Genomic DNA, 19990 nt, shown 5'->3' with positions numbered 1-19990 from the left:
CACAAAGGGAGGCAACATCCAAGCTCCATCACTAGCAACATTATGTGAATGGATTGTAGAGGCCTGGGATGCAATCAGACCAGAAATTGTGGTGAAATCTTTTAAGAAATGTGGGATTTCGAATGCTCTTGATGGAACAGAAGACGACTTGTTGTGGGATTATGAGGCTAATGAGAGCGTGAATGAGGATGAAGATATTGATGATCCTATGGCTGATGATGGTGTTGATCCATATGACGATGCTGTTCAAGGAGAGGACTGGGAGGAGCTGTTTGGCGCTGCAGATGATAAGGAAATTGATTTTGATGGATTTTAATGAAAATATTCAGAAATATGGTATCGTAGTATTTATTCAAGTCAATTAGGATAGAATATTATTGTAATACAACAGTTTTTTAACTGAAAACCATTCGAAAAGTGATTACGGTAAAATCTTTTGAACGACGAAAGAAAGTGAGTCATTGTTTTCGTCACAATTTTATCCCACTTTCCACTGTAATACGTACGTCATTTCAGCAAAAATATTACATTTCCATATTTATTTCTGAGAATATATTCATTCAGGCACAGTTAAGGTAAAATATACTTGTGATGTAATATTTTAATGAAAATATTTATAAATAAGGCATCATTTTTCTTTTGTTTCAAATTTAATTAACAAAGATTGATGTTTCAAATTTAATTAACAAAAATTTATGTATCTATAAATAAAATTTTAAAAAAGAATACTTTATGTTTTACATACTCTTGTGCATACCATACCATGCATTTGGCTACTTTGGGCTTGCTATGATGACGCAAGAGATCTGCTCTGGCAACTGTACCGACACTCACAGCGGGTGGTGCATTGGTGCATCGTTTCCATTGTTTACTGGTAGTTACTGGTAAATATTTTTCAACCTAACGAAACTATTACCCGTATAGAGGTCGACCCCCAACTTTTTGCCAAAAAATTTGGTCTTAAGAACTCGTGCTATAACCGGGTATATACGGTAATTGGATAATAAAAGGATACAGGTTAAAAAAATTTCACTGTACATCTTATTATGTCAGGTGTGCATCAGTAGCTAACAGTTTACTGGAACTACATGTTATGTGACCCAACAGGTGAAGAAGCTTCAAGGTCGTTTGGATGAAGATCGAAAAACATTGGAAGATCAATTAAGGTTGGAAGAAGAGCAGAGAAATCACATTCTCCAAGAAAAGGTAAACAAACTCTGACCTGTGGTAGATTGCTTATTTAAGTTTTTAAAAGAAATTTCTTTGGTAGATAAACTTTTACGATATTTTTATTTTATTTTTTTTAATAAAAGCCATTGAAGTGGAAAGTCATTTAAAGTAATTGTGATTTAGTGATACTTCAAACCCAATTTGCAGGAGAAAGTGCTCCATCAGTTAGAAGAGGAAAAGGCCAACCTTGAGCGTGTATTAGAAGAAGAACGCCATCGTCTGCAGGAGCAACTTGAGGCGACAGAGTATCACAAAGAAGAATTACGACAGCAGGTATTATGTTCACATTTTTGTGTAGCGAATGATTTTTGCTGGTTTTAATAATTACTGTTTGTGTACACAGAAAGACTGAAAAATATTGTTAGTGATATCCTATTTTAGGGTATATTTTTGTGATGATTTTCACTATGTTAAGATGATGTTAGCTTAGACTTAAATCATATTATTTGTCAGTCTCTGGAAATCCTATCTTCAACCCATTTATTCTTGTGATTCAGCAAGTCGTGTTAGTACCATCACCTACCAGACCTGTGTTCCTGTTGTTAGCCATGGCTTCCAAAAAGTGATCATTGCATTTCATATTATCTCCAGCATTATACTATTAGAGATCTTATGTTGTTTTGATGCCAATGAGACAGAGAGTTAGCTTGTTTGTCAATACAGCAGCACATTGAGAAAAGCTACTTTCTGAAGTGCTCATTGAAAAGAAAGTCAGTCAGTTTTATGACCTTGTGGAAGTTGTTGAAGCAAGCTAATTCTCTCTCAGGTGGTTTGATCATTATAAGGACAGACATGGTATTCACAAACTTGCTATTGCAAGAGAATTTTTTTCCAATTTATGATTTCCATTTTTTATTTATTTATTTTATTTTATTTTTTCTGAGGAATTCACTAATCCAAAAAGTGGTTGATCTGGACCTCGTTCAGTAAACAGTAAAGACATTTTGCTGTGTAACTACATAGAATAATAACCACATTATTCTGGCTAACAGTGGTATCACTGAAGAGTATAGTAGTTTCTTGAAGCCTAAGTATTCATTGTTTCATAAATTTTGACAGTTAGAAGCCAAAGAATCTGCAATCCTTGCTAAAGAAGTTGAAAAGAAGAAGGCAGAACAGGAGAAAGAAAGGTTGGAAGATGAGTTGGCAAAGGAGCGACTCAGACTTGCAAAGGAACTAGAAAGCGTTAAAAATCATTATGTAGAAAAAGAGCGGAAAAATTTCCTTCTTGGCTCTATGCTGAAAGAGAAGGAAGAGTCGTTGCGTACTGAATTGGTAAGTGATGTAGATTTATCAGTTCATTATATCAGGTCAGTTTATTAATGCTCATGTAAGTGGATGACTAGAAAGTATGGCATTGAATAGTTTATGGATATATGATTTGTTATGCTGAGTTCAGTCAAGTGCCAGGGATAAACCAGATGGATACTTGAGGTTCCTCTGTAAAGGGAACACTTGCAGAACACATACGGTGGTTAGAGAGCATGACTGACAAGAAATTGAGTGAGATGTTATGGTTGGTCTTGATTCCAGCTGCCATAAATCATAAAAGAAAGAGGCTTGTGAGAGCGGGGTCATGTAAGATTAGCCACCGTAGCTTTATCATCTGATAATTAAACACCTTAATGCTAACTTATCATAACCGAACCTGATGCTTACCTTAACTAACCTACCCCCCCCCTACCAGGTAGCATTAGGTTTTTAATTACCAAGTGAAATAGCTTCATGCAATCCCAAGAGTTATGAAATAGATGAAGAGCTTTGGTTAAAATTGTGAATGAAAGGGGGTTCTTTATTCAGATGCATATATCACCAGTAACAGCAGAAGTGGATAAATCTACAGCCATCGAGTGTTCATTATAGCGAGATTCGACCTTTTTTCTGAAAGATGGCAAGAGGAAGTATTTTTGTAAGAATTTGCACACACATTGTAATACAGTAAGTCCTCGCTTAACGTCGTTGTTCCGTTCCTGAAAACCGCGACGTTAGCGGAAACAGCGTTAACGGAATTAATTTTCCCCAAAAGAAATAGATAAAATACGGGAGTTACGTTCCCCAGCTTCCCTTTGAACCATGAAATACATTACATATACATAAATTTAATGGAATTTTAATAGAAAATATTTTATATTCTACATCCAAACGATAAATAAACTAAATCATTTTGTATTGTACTCACTGTTGGGCGGAGATTTAGCGAATGTGTGGGTGGGTAGTGGAGAGGAGAAGGGCGGCGAGTGACTGAGACCCGGAGGGTGGCTGCTCCTCCCGCTCTGACTGGGTGAGAGAGGGTGATGTGCCGTACAAAATAGTCCATGACGTTGTTATACCGAATCTGCGGGACGTCAGAATCATGGGTATTTAAAGATTATCGACGTTATAACAAAACAACGTTGTTGGGGGCAACGTTAGACGAGGACTTACTGTAATGTTAACAGGGCTCTCTTTAAAGTCGGCCGGAACTTGTCGTACATTTTGTTATATAGATGAATATGTATTTTTAACAATTCCTTAAAAGTTGAACCTTAAAGAAAAATAGTGGCTGTGCATTCCTCCATGTTGAAAGTAGAAACTTAAATTGTGCATAAATGCACTGAACTTCCTAGTTGATAGATTGTGAATGTTAAATAGTTTCGGGTGATAGATAGTGTATGGGTGATGCATAGTATGTGGTTAACAGATAGTTTAATGGCTGATGGAAAATAGTACATAGATGAAGTACAGTATATAGTTGATTAAGAATAATATTCTTAAGGTTGATTCTGTTATATCTTTCTCAGTTAAGTGGCTTACAAAATGAATTGCAAACCCTGGAAGCCCAAAATATGTCCTTAGAACAGGAACTTGAGTCAACAGCTGTTGCAACAAAATATGCGAGGGAGGAAGTGGTGGAGTCTGTCTCTGGCGTCTTAGAGAATGAGCTTCAGTGCTCTATCTGCAATGAACTCCTCATTACTGTAAGTAAAACTAGAATTAAATGTTTTATGAAACACTTAAGGAAAATAGTAATGAATTTAAATGGATTGAATATGAATTTAGGTGAAAAAAAGTATATGTTCAGTATTCAATTGAGTGAAAGAAATTAAACATTTCAGGCCATAACGTTGAACTGCAGTCACACGTTCTGTAGATATTGCATCGACCGGTGGAAGAAAAACAAGCGAGAGTGTCCAAACTGTCGTGCTTCCATAACGTCAGAGACACGATCTTTAGTTGTAGATAATTTCATTGAAAAAATTGTGCCAACTCTGTCTGAAGAAATGAAGAAGAAGAGAGCAGATATTGTTGCTGAGAGAAAAGGTATTGTGCCTGTGACACTATAGATTAGGCATATTCCTGTGACTAGGATTAACCCTTTTGTTCCAGGTAATGTAAGACCCGGTGGACACCCATGCAGACATATTTTGTTGATTTTTTATTTTATTTTTTTTTTTGAGCCACAGTTGAAAACTGGCATTTCAGGAATAAAATTAGTGCAGTCACTCAAAGTGTACTGTTGTAACTGGTGTGCACTGTGCCCACGACCTCATTGAGGGGATGGGGAGGAGGTGTGAGTCCCATTATATGTATCGCTGTCTTCCCCGCTGGCTGCCTCAATGAACTTGACGTCATTGAGGTCCGTTTCCTAAACTGATACTATGTCAATGCCACTCAGAGGAGCGAGGTGGTGAGTAACTGGACCACTAGACTTGAGACAAAGATTATGGGCGAGTTGAGTAGCCAAATAAATAAATATCATTTACTAAGTACTACGTCCTGCCTGGAGATTCAAACTATGCCGTGAAAATTAAATACGTAGAAGAATGTCTCCCTGGTGTTGCTATGGTGGGCGTAAAAGAATGTCTCCCTGGTGTTGCTATGGTGGGCGTAAAGGAATGTCTCCCTGGTGTTGCTATGGTGGGCGTAAAGGAATGTCTCCCTGGTGTTGCTATGGTGGGCATAAAGGAATGTCTCCTTGGTGTTGCTATGATGGGCGTAAAGGAATGTTCCCCGGGCTCTAAGGGTTAAGCATCTTTCTTAATTATTATACAGTATAGTCTGCATTTACGCGGTCAATTGAACCCGTGGAGGTCCACGTAAAACGAGAAACGCGTAAATGAAATAACAACATGGGATTAATTGAAATAGAGACTGGGCCGACCCCCAAACTCCACTTTTTCCGACACAATACGTATGTTGTAGTAAAAATAACATCTTAATTTTATGATGGTATGCACACAATTAATAATTAAGAGAAATATCAATAATATTAGGTTTTTTAACACTTACGTTAGTAGAAAAGCTGGGTCGGCACACGTGGATGGTGGCTAGTTCCGAGGCAGAGGGCAGATTAGTTGCCCTCCGGTGAATCACTTTCACTTTCACTACTCGCAGAGGTTTGCAGGGCCTCCCAGACAAACCCCTCAAAGTCCATATCGTCACTATCACTGACTTGGGCTGGCTGTGGTTGTGGTGGGTTGCGGGAGAGGAAGTCTTCGATACTACGTTGACGACTAGCATTGATGTTGTCGAGATAGATCTGGATATACGGCTCCATAACTTTCGACAGAAGGTTATTAGACACTTCATACCGATGCTTGACTGTGTCTTTGTCAAGGATGAGCTTAATTTTCTCCCCCAACTCGATGATTTCCTTCACATTATCGTGACTTGGTCCAAGTTCAAGGTTTTTCTGGGGTGGTGGGGGTCCACACACGCACACACACGCACACACACACACACACACGACTCTTCCTTGCCTTAGTGTTACCAACCTGCGAGAAGGACATCTATATATTTCCTGTTTATATCAGGCATGGCCAGTTTGTAAGACTAGAATAGCCCGAAGCCCAAGGGTTAATGAGTGTTTTCTGTTTTGGTGTTGTCCATATAAAATTACAAATATTATAATTCATAAATTACAAAGATTTTTATGTCTTAAAGTTTTCACTATTATTATTATTATTGTTGTTATTACCATAGTCCCTCGGTTAACGAGCACAATTCGTTCCAGAAGGTTGCTTGTTAACCGAAAAATTCGTTAACCGAAACCATTGTTTCAATGGGTTTTTGGGTAATTGGTTCCAGCTCACAGATAATTACATACAAACTAAAAATAAATGCAGTAAAGTACACTTACTTTGAGGTGTGTTTGTAGAAGGCTCCTGGTTGATGATGATGATGATGAGAATTAGAATGGGGATGGAGGAGTAGGGAGAAGAGAAGGCATTGGGGTGGAAGAGAAGTCACCCCATGCTGCCATTTCACCCATAAAATTTTAGTTCACTTGGTGTAATTCAAGATTATTTTCTTTAAATCAACACTGCACTGCATTATGTATTATAAATATGTAAAATATATTTCAAAACGACCAATAATTTGACTGGAAACACAGAAAAAAAGCGTTTATGTTGATGAGAGTCTGAAGCAAGATGTTACCTCCACCGAAAAGACACAGAAACTGATGCCTGTATGGTGTGTTGACAGGCTGTTTGGCGTGCAGAAAACTAGTTTCCTGTACTTAAATTATGTTAAATAATTGTTAAAATGACTAAAAAATTTAATATAAGACTTTTAAAATTATTGAATAGTACAAACTTCTTGATATTTACTAAAATAAAAAGGAATTTAAGTCATGGAACCGATTACTGTATTGGCGGACTAATATGACCGCAAGTGTGCAAGCGAAAACATGTTGAGGGGCGCTCGTAAGGAATTCGTTATTCGAGGGATTGCTCGTTAACTGAAGTTAAGAATCTTATTGAAGGTAATTTGTTAACTGAAATTTCGTTAACCGAGGGATCACTGTATTATTATTATTATTATTATTATTATTATTATTATTATTGCAGTAGTATGGGTACTCTGTACTGTAATTAATTAGTAATTAATTAATTCAATTATTTTCTTCCAGCTGAAATAGAAGTATGCTCTTTGGCCCAGGCTGCAGCAGCAACACAAAGGGGAAGAAGAGGAAGGAGAAGAGGAGCAAGAAGACAAAATGCTCCAAACAGAGCTGGGTAAATAAATCTTAAAGCTATGGTAGTCAGAAGAAGTACAGTAGAACCTCACTAATTCAGCCTCCACTAATTTGAAGTATTGTACTTGCTAATTTGTACACTTTTTTATGACAAAATATTTAAAAAAATTGGAAAAGATTTCTGCAAATTGTATGATTTATTCAAAGTTTGTGTAAAATTGACCTAGGTGTTTGCCTACTAGGGCACCAATTTGAGCATTCCATCACACTTCTGTTTCATAAACACGTTCTTTGTGGAAGTTCAGATAAACTAGATATGTCATCCTCCTGTACAACCACTACTGGCTTAGAATAATAGGGAGGAGATGTAATGTACACTTTTTTTTATAAGTATTATCTACAATATAAACCAATAACATTCTTCACAACACTGTCAGGTCCAACTTAAGTCAGGGTGAACTGCACACTTGACCCGATCCCCACTCTGGTACATACAGTCCCTGTTTTTCTAGTACAGTGGTCCCTCGGTTAACGAGCGCCTCGGTTAACGAGTTACTTTCCATAGGATTCTTAACTTCGGTTTACGAGCAATCCCTCGATTAACGAGTTTCTTACGAGCCGACCTCCATATGTTTTAGCTTGCATTTGGCGGTCCACCAGCTGTAGTATTAGTCCGCCAATACAGTAATCGGTTCTAGGGCTTAAATTTCTTGCCCTTTTAGTAAATATCAAGTTTATACTATTCAATAATTTTAAAAGTTTAATATTCAATTTTTTAGTCATTTTAACAATTATTGAACATAATTGAAGGTAGGGTCACTAGTTTGTGGCACGCCATCCAGCCTGCCAACACAGCATACAGGCGTCAGTCTTTGTGTCTTTTCAGTGGAGGTAACATCTTGCTTGAGACTCTCTTCAACTAAATGCTTTTTTTCTGTGTTTACAAGCAAATTATTAGTCATTTTGACATTTATTTTACACATTGACAATATATAATGCAGTGCAGTGTTGATTTAAAGAAAATAAACTTGAATTCCACCAAGAGAACTAAAATTTTATGGGTGAAATGGCACCATGGGGTGACTTCTCTTCCACCCCAATGCCTTCTCTTCTCCCTTCTCCTCCACCCCCATTCTAATTCCCAACATCATCATCATCCAGGAGCCTTCTACATACACACCTCAAAGTAAGTGTACTTTTCTACCTTTTTTGTTGAATTTAGACAATTTTCAGTGAGCTGGAACCAATTACCCAAAAACCCATTGAAACAATGGTTTCGGTTAACGAGTTTTTCGGTTAACGAGCAACCTTCTAGAACGGATTGTGCTTGTTAACTGAGGGACCACTGTAATGTCTTAGTTTGGTCCTCCTACAGTTCCAACACGTGTAATCTAAACAACATTAAGTGCATTCAACAAATTTATATTCTCCTGGTAATTTGAATGGGTTAAAGCCCCAAGGATGTTGAATTAGCAAGGTTTGAGTGTACAGTATTTGTAATACAATACTGTAGTTATACATTTTCATTGTTGACATGTTAATTATTTGAATAATAATGAGGTCTTTGATAATGAATTTTGAGAGATGTAGAAATAATTAAGGATTTTGTAGCTTTTTGATAAAAAAATTAAAATTACAGTAGAGTTTAACTTTTATGTTAACTTATTAGCATTTGTAACTCATTGCTTAGTCTCCCATGTAAGTCTTAATTTTTAGAAATATTTTTTTCTTTCTTTCCTTTTTCTTTTACTTTATGTCCTGTGAGCATTTTAAGAATGGTAGGATCAAATACAGTGGTCCCTCGCTTAACGAGCACAATTCGTTCCAGAAGGTTGCTCGTTAACCGAAAAATTCGTTAACCGAAACCATTGTTTCAATGGGATTTTGGGTAATTGGTTCCAGCTCACCGAAAATTACATACAAACTAAAAATAAATGCGGTAAAGTACACTTACTTTGAGGTGTGCATGTAGAAGGGTCCTGGTTGATGATGATGATGATGATGGGAATTAGAATGGGGGTGGAGGAGAAGGGAGAAGAGAAGGCATTGGGGTGGAAGAGAAGTCACCCCATGCTGCCATTTCACCCATAAAATTTTAGTTCTCATGGTGTAATTCAAGATTATTGTCTTTAAATCAACACTGCACTGCATTATATATTGTCAATGTGTAAAATAAATGTCAAAATGACTAATAATTTGCTTGTAAACACAGAAAAAAAGTATTTAGTTGAAGAGTCTCAAACAAGATGTTCCTTCCTCTGAACTGGTAAACAAACTGACACCAAGCTAGGTTTGTTGAATGGCTGTTTGGCGCGCAAAAAACTAGCTTCCTGTATTTCAATTATGTTCAATAATTGCTAAAATTACTGAAAAATTTAATATAAAACTTTAAAAATTATTGAATAGTACAACCTTCTTGATATTTACTAAAATGGTAAGGAATTTAAGCCCTAAAACCGATGACTGTATTGGCGGACTAATACTACAGCTGGTGGGCAGCGAAAACATGTTGGGAAAAATTCGTAAGGAATTCGTTAACCGAGGGTTTGCTCGTTAACCGAAGTGAAGAATCTTATGGAAGGTAATTCGTTAACCGAAATTTCATTAACCGAGGGATCACTGTATATCCAGTTGAGTACTATACCTTGCTTGTTTGAGTAAGCATTTTTAATTTGGAGTGGGCTGTAGGATGTATCTTATCCGTTCACCTTGGGTATGTGTGAACACCCTACTGTGCACATTGAATTTTGGAGTTAAATAATAAAATTTATGAGCTAGAAACCATTATTATGTCTAGTGGAACACCTTTTCCCAATCTTATTCAGATTTACTTCCCAGGTGGCATCGGTAATCATTCTCTCACCCCAGAGGTGAGTATGGAGATATTTTAAATTGTCACTAAAATTTTCATTGAATTGGGCTGGTAGATGCAGTTACAAACTTCTCCAGAGAATTGAAGAGTTACAGTACTTTGTTTTGGTAATAGATCATCTGAAGGGTTATAATTGTACACTGTACCCTCGTTAATTCAGATTATTATAATTCGGATTTCAGCTTAATTCGTGTGTTTTTAAAAAAAATAATTAAACAATTTTAATTTGGAATGAATTTGAAATTACCGAGCGTTTCCATAAAGTTGATTATTACTAGAGGAATATATTATGAAACAGATTAAGATGAATGAATTATAAGAATATAATATGAATTATATTAAGATACTGTCCAAAACCATGTTTGGGTGCATATCCCAAGAGAGGAGGGAGGCGAAGACAACTCTCCTCCCGCGATCTCTTTATAACAACATTATGTAATTTCACAATAATTCCCCTATTATTTAGGTTCATTTGCTGCCGGGTTAATAAAACATCAGAAAATAATTATTTTGCCCCCAAAATCCCACACTCAATTCCAGATGAGCTACTGTGCCGTGGAATATTCTTCTCTTGTTTATAGAGCGGTAACGGTCGATCGTTCCCCCTGACCTGCTCTCTGTAATAATGTTGTCAGCACTCGCCATCTTTCAAGCACCGTTGTTGTGACTGTTCAAGAGGGTTGGTCCTTACCACAGGATCTGTCTTGAGCACTGAGTAAATATTTTTGTAGCATATTTATCAGAACTAATGAATTTCCATATGCCCTGGTTTATTCACTGATCAGTTATCTGAGTACAAAAGTAGCCAAATCGAGCCATCATGTATCAATTACTTTTCAAATAGAAATTATAAAATAAAATGTTATAATACAATGGTTTAGTAGTGCTGTTTAAGTGCCTTATCATGTCACCTCGCCTCACTGCCCACCTCAGTGTTACATTTGTTTATTCCTGTACCAGTATGTACATTTAAAGAAATATTTATATTCGCACAGTAATTATAAATTGATTATTTGGCGACAGCCAAGGCATGGATAGGTGCAAAAACTGAACCAAAAAGAAACAAATAATCGAACACCAAAAAAATAATCGAAAATTGTCGAACAATGTCAAAATATTGCGAAGTCGGTTAATTTGGAATTTTTGGTAATTCAAGTGACCCAGTCTCTTTTTCTGTCAAATTAACGAGAGTCTAGTGTATTCTAGTTTGTAGCTTAGTCTTCTCCTCTCACTTTACACACTTCTCTTACATCTTTCTCTCCCACCTTTCCAAAAGTAGGAGAGGAGTTAAAATGATATGCTAAAGACAAATAGAAAGTTTGTAGTATAACTGACCACTATTGTTTTAGAGTTTCGGTATGAGTGTTTAGGTGAAGGAACTGAGGCTTTAACCCTCATTGTAAAGTAAATTAGCAGGATGTTACATAGTGTGGTGGGCTTACTGTCCCTGGCTAGACCAACTAACACCTCAGCACAAGGATTTGGTTATCCATCATATATGAAACAATACACTTGATTTTGATTATATATTCAGAATTTATCATCAATATCAGCCAGTCCATCCATCAAGTTGAAGGTCTAGCCCATGGTTTCAAAATCATCTGTATTTGAGCTGCCCTCCTTGCTCATTATTCATTTCATTTCAAACTTGGTAATGTTGTGTTTTCTGTTCACTTTGTAATTGCTGTTTTGTTATTATTGTCCCTCTCATATATTGTGGGGTCCATACAAGGATATCTTTGGCCCATTGTTGATTTTTTTTTTTTTATGAATGGTTTGACTTCACATGTATATTATATATTTTGCCATACTTTCTGAATTTGAGTCATGGGGGATGACATTCCTCGGCATACAGTATTTTGATTCAGAAGGTTCTTGGTAAACTGATGGTTACCCTCACATGCATGATGAACAACTGGCATTATGAGCCTCAACTTTCTTTATATAGATAAGGTATTTATATTTGAGAGAGAGAAGTACACATGGCAGTTTGCTCTTTGGACACTTAAAGTTGACAATTACTGTACCTAAATTCAAACTACCCTTGTCGAGTACACCACTTACATGCAATATTAAAATACATGTTGGTAAGAGATACAGTATGTATATGTCCTAAATTTGAATACCTGTAGGTTGTAAGTTGATGAAAAAATAAGAGAGAGGAGTTGCCATTGATAGGTGTGAGCTCATAGGTTACTTTACCATTGGTAGGAGGGAAGGGTATGCAGACAGTCCTCAACTTTGAACTCCCAGTGTTCTCAAGAGAAGTAAAGTATTGTTTTAACTTATTAGCTTATTGTAGAATACAGTATATAACATCATTTATAATTATTTAAAAGTTTCAAAGCAGTTTGTTGTGTTACCTTTAAATACTGCCGGGTCATATTGCCAGAGTATTGGAGTTGTGTCATTAATGTGATTTGTCCAGCAGGAGTAAAGTTATTACTATATTTTATTGATTTTTGCCATATCATAGAAAATGTGGTCGGTATATTGTGTTTCTTCTGTGTATTCATCTGTATGATTTATTTATTTTATTTTTTTAATTAGTTAGGCTTTGTTGGTCAATGTAAAATTTTATTTGCAGCTTTATAGCAACACTGTTTATGCTGAGTTTGATAAGTAGCCCTTGTTCTATTAGGAATATAGATGGGTATACATCATTGACAGTGATTGTTTAATTTTGATGGTGTGGTGAAATTACATACAAATAAGTCTAGAAATACAGTATAGATATGCATGTGCTCTCTCTCTGTCTTTCTTTAATTTTAGAGTACAATACTGTAATTGATTTACACACATGGGTCCATATAGACTGGTAACATTAGTGTCTTCAGTGCATGATGCCATGTCTTTATGATGTCTTTATTATTGTCCTGTCTTTATTTTACCCAATCACAATCTTGTATTTGTATTCAGTATTTGGACCTGGTTGCACGGTTATTATAAGCACAATAATATATGAATGGTTTGTGATAACTGATATACAGTGATATCTCCGTCAGCCTAACAATTGGTACGGAGCTCTTCCGGGAATTAGAGATTTCCGGGTAATGAGACGACTCTCAAAGCTGGAAAAAAATCCCTCATCCCCGGAATTTTCCGGGTATAGCATGCCCTGACAATTCGCGAATCTCGAATATTTGCGGATGACACCCTGGTTGTACCCAAGAATATCTAAGGGTAGTTTTTTAATTGCTGGCATTTTTGTGGCCGGGACAGGGAGCCGTTCGATAGCTGGGATTTAAATTTTCCGAGGGGCACATTTTCTGGAAAATTCCGAGAAAATTTTCCCAATGCCCGGAAAATTCTGGGGATGGGGGAGTTTTTTTCCAGGTTTGAGAGGTGAAATTCAGGCGCATTTTTTGGAAATTCCGAGAAAATTTTTCCGGTACCGTAAAATTCCGGGGATGAGGGTTTTTTTCGGGCTTTGAGAGTCGTCTCGTTATCCGGAAGTCTCTCATTCCCGGAAGTAGTCTGCACCAATTGTTCCGGCTAACGGAGATATTGCCTTCTTACTACATTATATTCATGAAAAACATGCCCATATGACTGGTGTATTTTAGTCACTTGCATCTTCTCCAGGCCAACACACTGCTCAGAGAGCAACAGGATAAGTATCTTTTATTTTTGTGCTGCCTCATGTGTTATTAACTGGAAGAGGCTAACTGAGATTACCAAAAAATTAATTAAAGAAAAAGGAAATTACTTGGAAAAATATTATACAGACTTTGGATATGTTTTTAGTGTCATGCTTTGTAACCCATCAACACTTTGTGTTTCAGGGATTTTTTGATAATTTGGATATGATAATCTTTTACCTTTTTTTTTTTTTTTTACACATTAATGTTAGTGACTGAGCTTTGTTTTCAATAATAGTTTATTTTACTTGATGGTTTTATGAAAATGTGATGTTAAGTGAACATCGATAATAGTACAGTCTGCCCCTAACATACATGGGGGTTAGGTAACAGAGATACCCTTGAATGTTAAAAATCCGCTTATTTTTGCTGCCCCCCCCTAAAAAACACCCATGGCCCCCCATGTCCTTATTTACCGTATATACATGTGTGTAGTTCGAGTTTTTAAGATCAAATTTTTTGGCCAAAAATTGGGGGTCGACCTCTAAACGGGTAATAGTTTTGTATGGTAGAAAAATATTTACCAGTAACTACCAGTAAACAATGGAAACGACGCACCACCAGCTGTGAGTGTTGGTACAGTTGCCAGGGCAGATCTCTTGCGTCATCATAGCAAGCCCAAAGTAGCCAAATGCATGGTATGGTAGCACAGGACGATGTAAAACATAAAGTATTCATTTTTTAAAGTTTATTTATAGATACATAAATTTCTGTTCATTATATTTGAAACATCAATCTTTGTTAATTAAATTTGAAACAAAAGAAAACTACGATACCGTATTTCTAAATACCGGGTCTTTTCATTAAAATGTTACATCACAAGTATATTTTACCTTAACTATGATTGAATGAATATATTCTCAGAAATAAATATGGAAATGTAATATTTTTGCTGAAGTGACGTACGTATTACAGTGGAAAGTGGGATAAAATCATGACGAAAACAATGACTTGCGCGTTCTTTCGTTGTTCAAAAGATTTTACCGTAATCGCTTTTCGAATGGTTTTCAGTTAAAAACTGTCGTATTACAATAATATTCTATCCTAATTCGCTTGAATAAATAGTACGATACCATATTTCTGAATGTTTTCATTAAAATCCACCAAAATCATTTTCCTTGTCATAGTCCAAAGCACCAAACAGCTCCTCCCAGTCTTCTCCTTGAACAGGGCTAGAGGGTACGTGTTTTTCGAATCGTTTTCAGTTAAAAAACTGTTACATCACACGTATATTTTACCTAAACTGCACCTGAATGAATATATTCTCAGAAATAAATAGTAGTTTTGCTGAAACGTGATGTATTTCAATGTAAAATAGGATAAAATACATGACGAAAACATAAGACTTTACCTAACCTTCCGATGTTCAAGAGAAGTTACTCGTTTTTTTAATAGTTTTCGGTTAAAATAGTTATATTACAATGATATTCTATTCATACTGTGCTTGATATAATACATTCACGGAAATGTAATATTTTTGCTGAAATGACGTACGTATTACAGTGGAAAGTGGGATAAAATCGTGACGAAAACAATGACTTTGTTTCGCTCAAAAGATGTTACCGTAATCGCTTTTCGAATGGTTTTCAGTTAAAAAACTGTTGCATCACAAGTGAATTAGGATGGAATATTATTGTAATACAACAGTTTTTTATCTGAAAACCATTCGAAAAGCGATTACGGTAACATCTTTTGAACGAAAGAAGCGAAAGTCAATGATTCGTCACTTTCCACTGTAACACGTACGTCATTTCAGCAAAAATATTACATTTCCATATTCTCAGAAATAAATAGTAGTTTTGCTGAAACGTAATGTATTTCAATGTAATTTAGGATAAACTACAGTGAGTTCTGCTATAACGCGTGTTTTGATAACGCGAATTTGCTCTAACGCGATTTATGAATTCGGAACAATATTTGTATAACGCGATCGCTTGTTTGCTATAACGCGATTTTTGCTTACTATTTCTCCAATTTTGTGGTATTAACTGTGAATATGGTAAAGAAGAATATCTCCAAAAAGCATTCTGATGATAGAATTCCCGGTGATTATCGTAAAAGAAAGGATATAACACTTGAAGAGAAGCTTGATGTTATCAACCTCAAAATCACCCTTCTCCCCCATCAAGTTACATTCATATTTTTTCAAGGTAAAGTGTTAAATTTACTGTATGATTTCATTATTAGATATGAATGTAACATTTATTTAGACTGTGCTATCCTTTGTGTTAGGCTAACTACTAAATTTTTTCGATTTCGAGTAATCTGCGCCTAACCCTATTTTCTCCATAAGCCCTGTTATTTCTATTACGCGATTTTCTATAACACGATATTTTACAAGAACACAACTATCGCGTTATAGCAGAACTACCTGTACATGAAAACAAGACTTTACCTAGCCTTCCGATGTTCAAGATATGTTACTCGTTTTTCAATAGTTTTCGGTTAAAATACTGTTACTATATTAGAGATATTCTATTCATACTGTGCTTGATATAATCATTCATGGAAATGTAATATTTTTGCAACTACAATGCTGATGTCAACACAAGCGTGGTTACAGCGAAACTGACTGACGGAGCGAGCGCTCCCGCGGGGTGGCGCGGGCGATGTGTGTTTGTGTGTGTGTGTGGTGTCGCACGTGATTTGAATAATGTATATTCCTTTGAATGTATATTCCTCCGGCGGCAATCCGCGTATTTGCAAATCCGTGTAAGTTAAACCCGCATATGTTAAGGGCTGACTGTATTAACTACAGAAGTACTACTTGGCTACTGTCAAATATGTCGTATAGACTGGCACTGGAAGAGTGGAATGTGCAGCTGAAGTTTTGTGTCTGTTAATTTTTAATCATAAGAATTATCAGTACATTTGACCTTAAACTTTGCATGCAGTTTTTTCCTCACCTTTGCAAGTCCTCTCCTTGTCTTGCTGCTAGAATTGAAATTTGTACAAACTTTTCCTTTATAAGCTGTCATTTATTTTCTTTAACTGCTGTCTGATTTGTGGTTCATCATAGATCAGTTGACACATTGCTGTAAAAACATGCATACACACATCATTTATTCCTGTCTGTCCCATACGGCACCTACCTTAACCTGTTCTTCCCTCTCTGTCTTTTTCCAAGCATTAGCTTCTGAATTATGTACAGTATCAAACTTTTTGCTTCACATTTTCTGCGTGGTCTACCACCTGAAGAATGCTGGTTGGTACCCTAACTTTCAAAGACTGTGATTGGCTGTCTATCCAAACATTTCCTTTGCGTTTACATTAACTTCTTTCCATATTTCACATTATCTGCATCCTGCTCACCCCACATAGTGCATTAAAGTAATTTATTTATTTTTCATCTTAACTTTCTTCTACTTCCATGGATGTACTGTACAGTATTGTTAAAATGGACAGTATCTGCTAGGACGGGTCCATTGACTTCGGAAATGCTACATGCAACTTGTGATGTTTCGGGAAGGTTGGGATGCGTGACTCTGTGGCATTCTGTTTCTACTACATTTGGTAACCGAACATCATATTAATTATGCCAAAATACACCTTGCATTACAACATGCCCTTCAAATTCACGGAGGTTAGGTTCTTAAAATGGCCGCGAATCACCAAATCCGTGAATAACATTTGCGGACGGGGGGGTACATTTTTACTTATGTACAAAGAAATGTGTATTCCCTTTATGTGTTTGCCCTTAGGACAATTATTTCTTTTACCTGTATTGTATATACAGATATATGTGCGTGTATGTGTTTGTGTCTACACACACACACTAACGTATGCGTCACCAGCCTGGTCGTCTTCTCTCGACTCCACCCAACATCGTCAGCTAGAGAAGGTACAGAAAAGGGCCTGCAGAATCATGCTTGGCTCAGAATACTCAGGCTACACCAACGCTCTCTCCACCCTGGAAATGCCATCCCTCAGTGACCTCCACCACCAAGCACTGGAAAGGTTTGGCAGCCAACTAATGCACCACCCTCTTCATCGCCACCTCCTGCCACCGGCAGCCCCCCACCCACCACGCGCAGTCCGCCACTACAACAAAATCCAGCCCATAAGAGCCTGCACTGATAGATACAAGAACAGCACCATCCCATCTATTGTTAAAATAATAAACAACTCCTGATTTATGTACTGTACAGCCCTGTAAATGTATTCAATGAATATTATATCATTATGTCTAAATCAAATGTAAGTCTGTATTTTTTCAGCCACTGGCTGCAACTCTATGAATAAACTGTTTATTACTATTATTATTATTATTATTATTATTTTTAGTATTACAGGTATTATTATATACAATAGTACAGGTAAAGGAAATTACTGACTGTAGAATGAATGGCTCCCTGTCCCGGCCGCAAAAATGCTCGCAAATTTAAAACTACCTGCAGACATTCTTGAGTACTGTACATCCAGGGTGTCATCCGCAAATAATCAAGGACTGCAAAATAGAAATTGCGAATTATCCAGGCGTACTGTACTTATGTTAAACTATATACCAAAGTAAATGCATGTCCTAGTATCTATCATCTGTGGTCTCATAATGTTTCATATAGTGTGTGGACAGATACTTTTTTGAGAGACTGTGCCCATGTTTAATGTTTGTAAAGTTTTCCTGGCATAATGCTGTTGTGTACCCCCAAAAAATTTTGATGTATGATACAAATGAGCATATAACTATTACTGTCATCTTGCTTGCAGCTTCTCTCCAAATGGTCTCCCACAAGTTACTTTTCTTTTTCAAAGTGGGATTTATGTGTTTGGCTTTCCTAAAGGAGAATAATTTCTTTTCTCTTTATTTTAATTTGATTCTTTAGTTAAAGATAATGTCAGCAGCTTAACTAAGAAAATTATTTGGTGGTATTTTTACAGATGGGAGGATCTTGCTCAGTTTCAAATCATCATACCCCTTCTTCAAGAAGAAGCTGTGAGTGTAGTTGATAATAATAGCCGGACGAATATTCCACAAGGACGTACTGCTCCAATAATTGAGAGTCTACCAGTACATCAAAGGCAAGGTATATCTGATTCAGTAGTTCCTCCCGGGATTGGCAGAGGTGGCAGCTATCCGTCACCTAATAATGGAATTGAAGCACCTGGAGGATCTACTGCTACTGACAGCCCTCGGAGCAGTCGAACCTTGAGAAGGCCGGCAGCCAGACCATCCATGCGAGCTAATAGTGGTTTGGGTGCTGCAGAAGATCCCATTGTATTAGGAGCTAATGAACCACTCTCAACTTACAGAGCGAGTCAAAGACAAGGCCGATCACAAACCGGAGGAAACCAGACTGGACATCCTCCTGATACAAGAAACCCCCAGCCTCAAAGAAATGAGCCACAGTCTCCTGTACCTGGGACTTCAGGAACAATAACAGTGAGGAACAGCGATGATTTCACGGATTCAGACTCATCCACATTGTCGGGGGATGAAAGTTATTATGGGGGTTATGGGCGGTGCTTCAACTGTGGTATGTATAGTTCAAAATAGTTACAGTATATTAAGAAATTTGTAGCTCTTTTTTGAGGTAGCCCGAATTGTTTTCCCCACATTTTATGTGTGGTTGAGTTGCTAGCTTTGTTTATTCATGGAAACAGCATAGTGGGGGGGGGGAGAAAATGAGATGCATTCACTTGAAACTGCAGGTGGCAACTGCTACACTAATGTGATGCTGAAACAGAATGTAATGTTTTCCACCAATCTTTTATATTGGTGCATGGTCTTTTATGCAAAGATAGTCATTGGGTGAAATGCGTCAGGGAATTCTACATGTAACTTCCCCCCCTCAATCGCAATATAAAGTGTGGTAGGTCACTCATGGTGAATTTTTAGATTTTTCCATGCTCCATTTACCTTTGTGTGCAGTACATGGCACTATTATTTCAGTATAGAGATGTATGTACATTATGGATCTTTATTTACTCGCTTCATACCTTTCAAGTCTTTAGAAACTTTATTACCCATAAGAGTGACAAGAATCTAACTATTCCTGAGTTACCAGATAAGTTTCTAAACATGGATATAACATGAACTTGTACTGTACTAAGTTACTAATACCCAGATACTGTATACGTTGTTCCCTCACATGGGTCCGCATCCCTGAGGTGATGTGTTAGTTCAAGGGCTTATGATAAGAGTGGCCACTTCTCAGTCTTGCTTTTGTAAAATTCTTTCATTAACTCTATGCACAAGCCACTGTGTGTGTTTCCTTTTTCTCAGAAATTTTGGCCAACTTATATGTACAGTAGCTTGTTTTCTAAATACTATGTATTAAATTGGATGTA

The 19990-nt window shown here is 36.8% G+C and overlaps 1 protein-coding gene across 13 annotated transcripts in view; it reads left to right on the top strand.

Annotated features, from left to right (window-relative positions):
* Positions 1-19990, top strand: part of LOC121857380 (E3 ubiquitin-protein ligase rnf8-like) — a 47790-nt gene that overhangs the window by 18657 nt on the left and 9143 nt on the right. For 7 of the 13 annotated variants that reach the window (XR_006087177.1, XR_006087178.1, XM_042353390.1 and 4 more), the window contains 7 exons: positions 1108-1206; positions 1378-1503; positions 2290-2505; positions 4011-4187; positions 4326-4530; positions 7124-7229; positions 18581-19176. Coding sequence is in view for 11 of the 13 variants with exons in the window: in XM_042353390.1 (XP_042209324.1) it covers positions 1108-1206; positions 1378-1503; positions 2290-2505; positions 4011-4187; positions 4326-4530; positions 7124-7229; positions 18581-19176 (1525 nt within the window). In the remaining 2 variants the exon portion in view is untranslated. Of the gene's footprint in view, positions 1-1107; positions 1207-1377; positions 1504-2289; positions 2506-4010; positions 4188-4325; positions 4531-7123; positions 7230-10027; positions 10060-17438; positions 17460-18580; positions 19177-19990 lie in introns of those variants that run through there. The other 6 variants (XM_042353398.1, XM_042353396.1, XM_042353399.1 and 3 more) reach the window with 6 other exon arrangements.

Source organism: Homarus americanus, unplaced genomic scaffold (assembly GCF_018991925.1).
Source record: "Homarus americanus isolate GMGI-L3 unplaced genomic scaffold, GMGI_Hamer_2.0 scaffold13944, whole genome shotgun sequence".
NCBI lineage: Eukaryota > Metazoa > Arthropoda > Malacostraca > Decapoda > Nephropidae > Homarus > Homarus americanus.
Note: the sequence above shows the minus strand (reverse complement) of the source record. Positions and strands in the feature narration are given on the sequence as shown.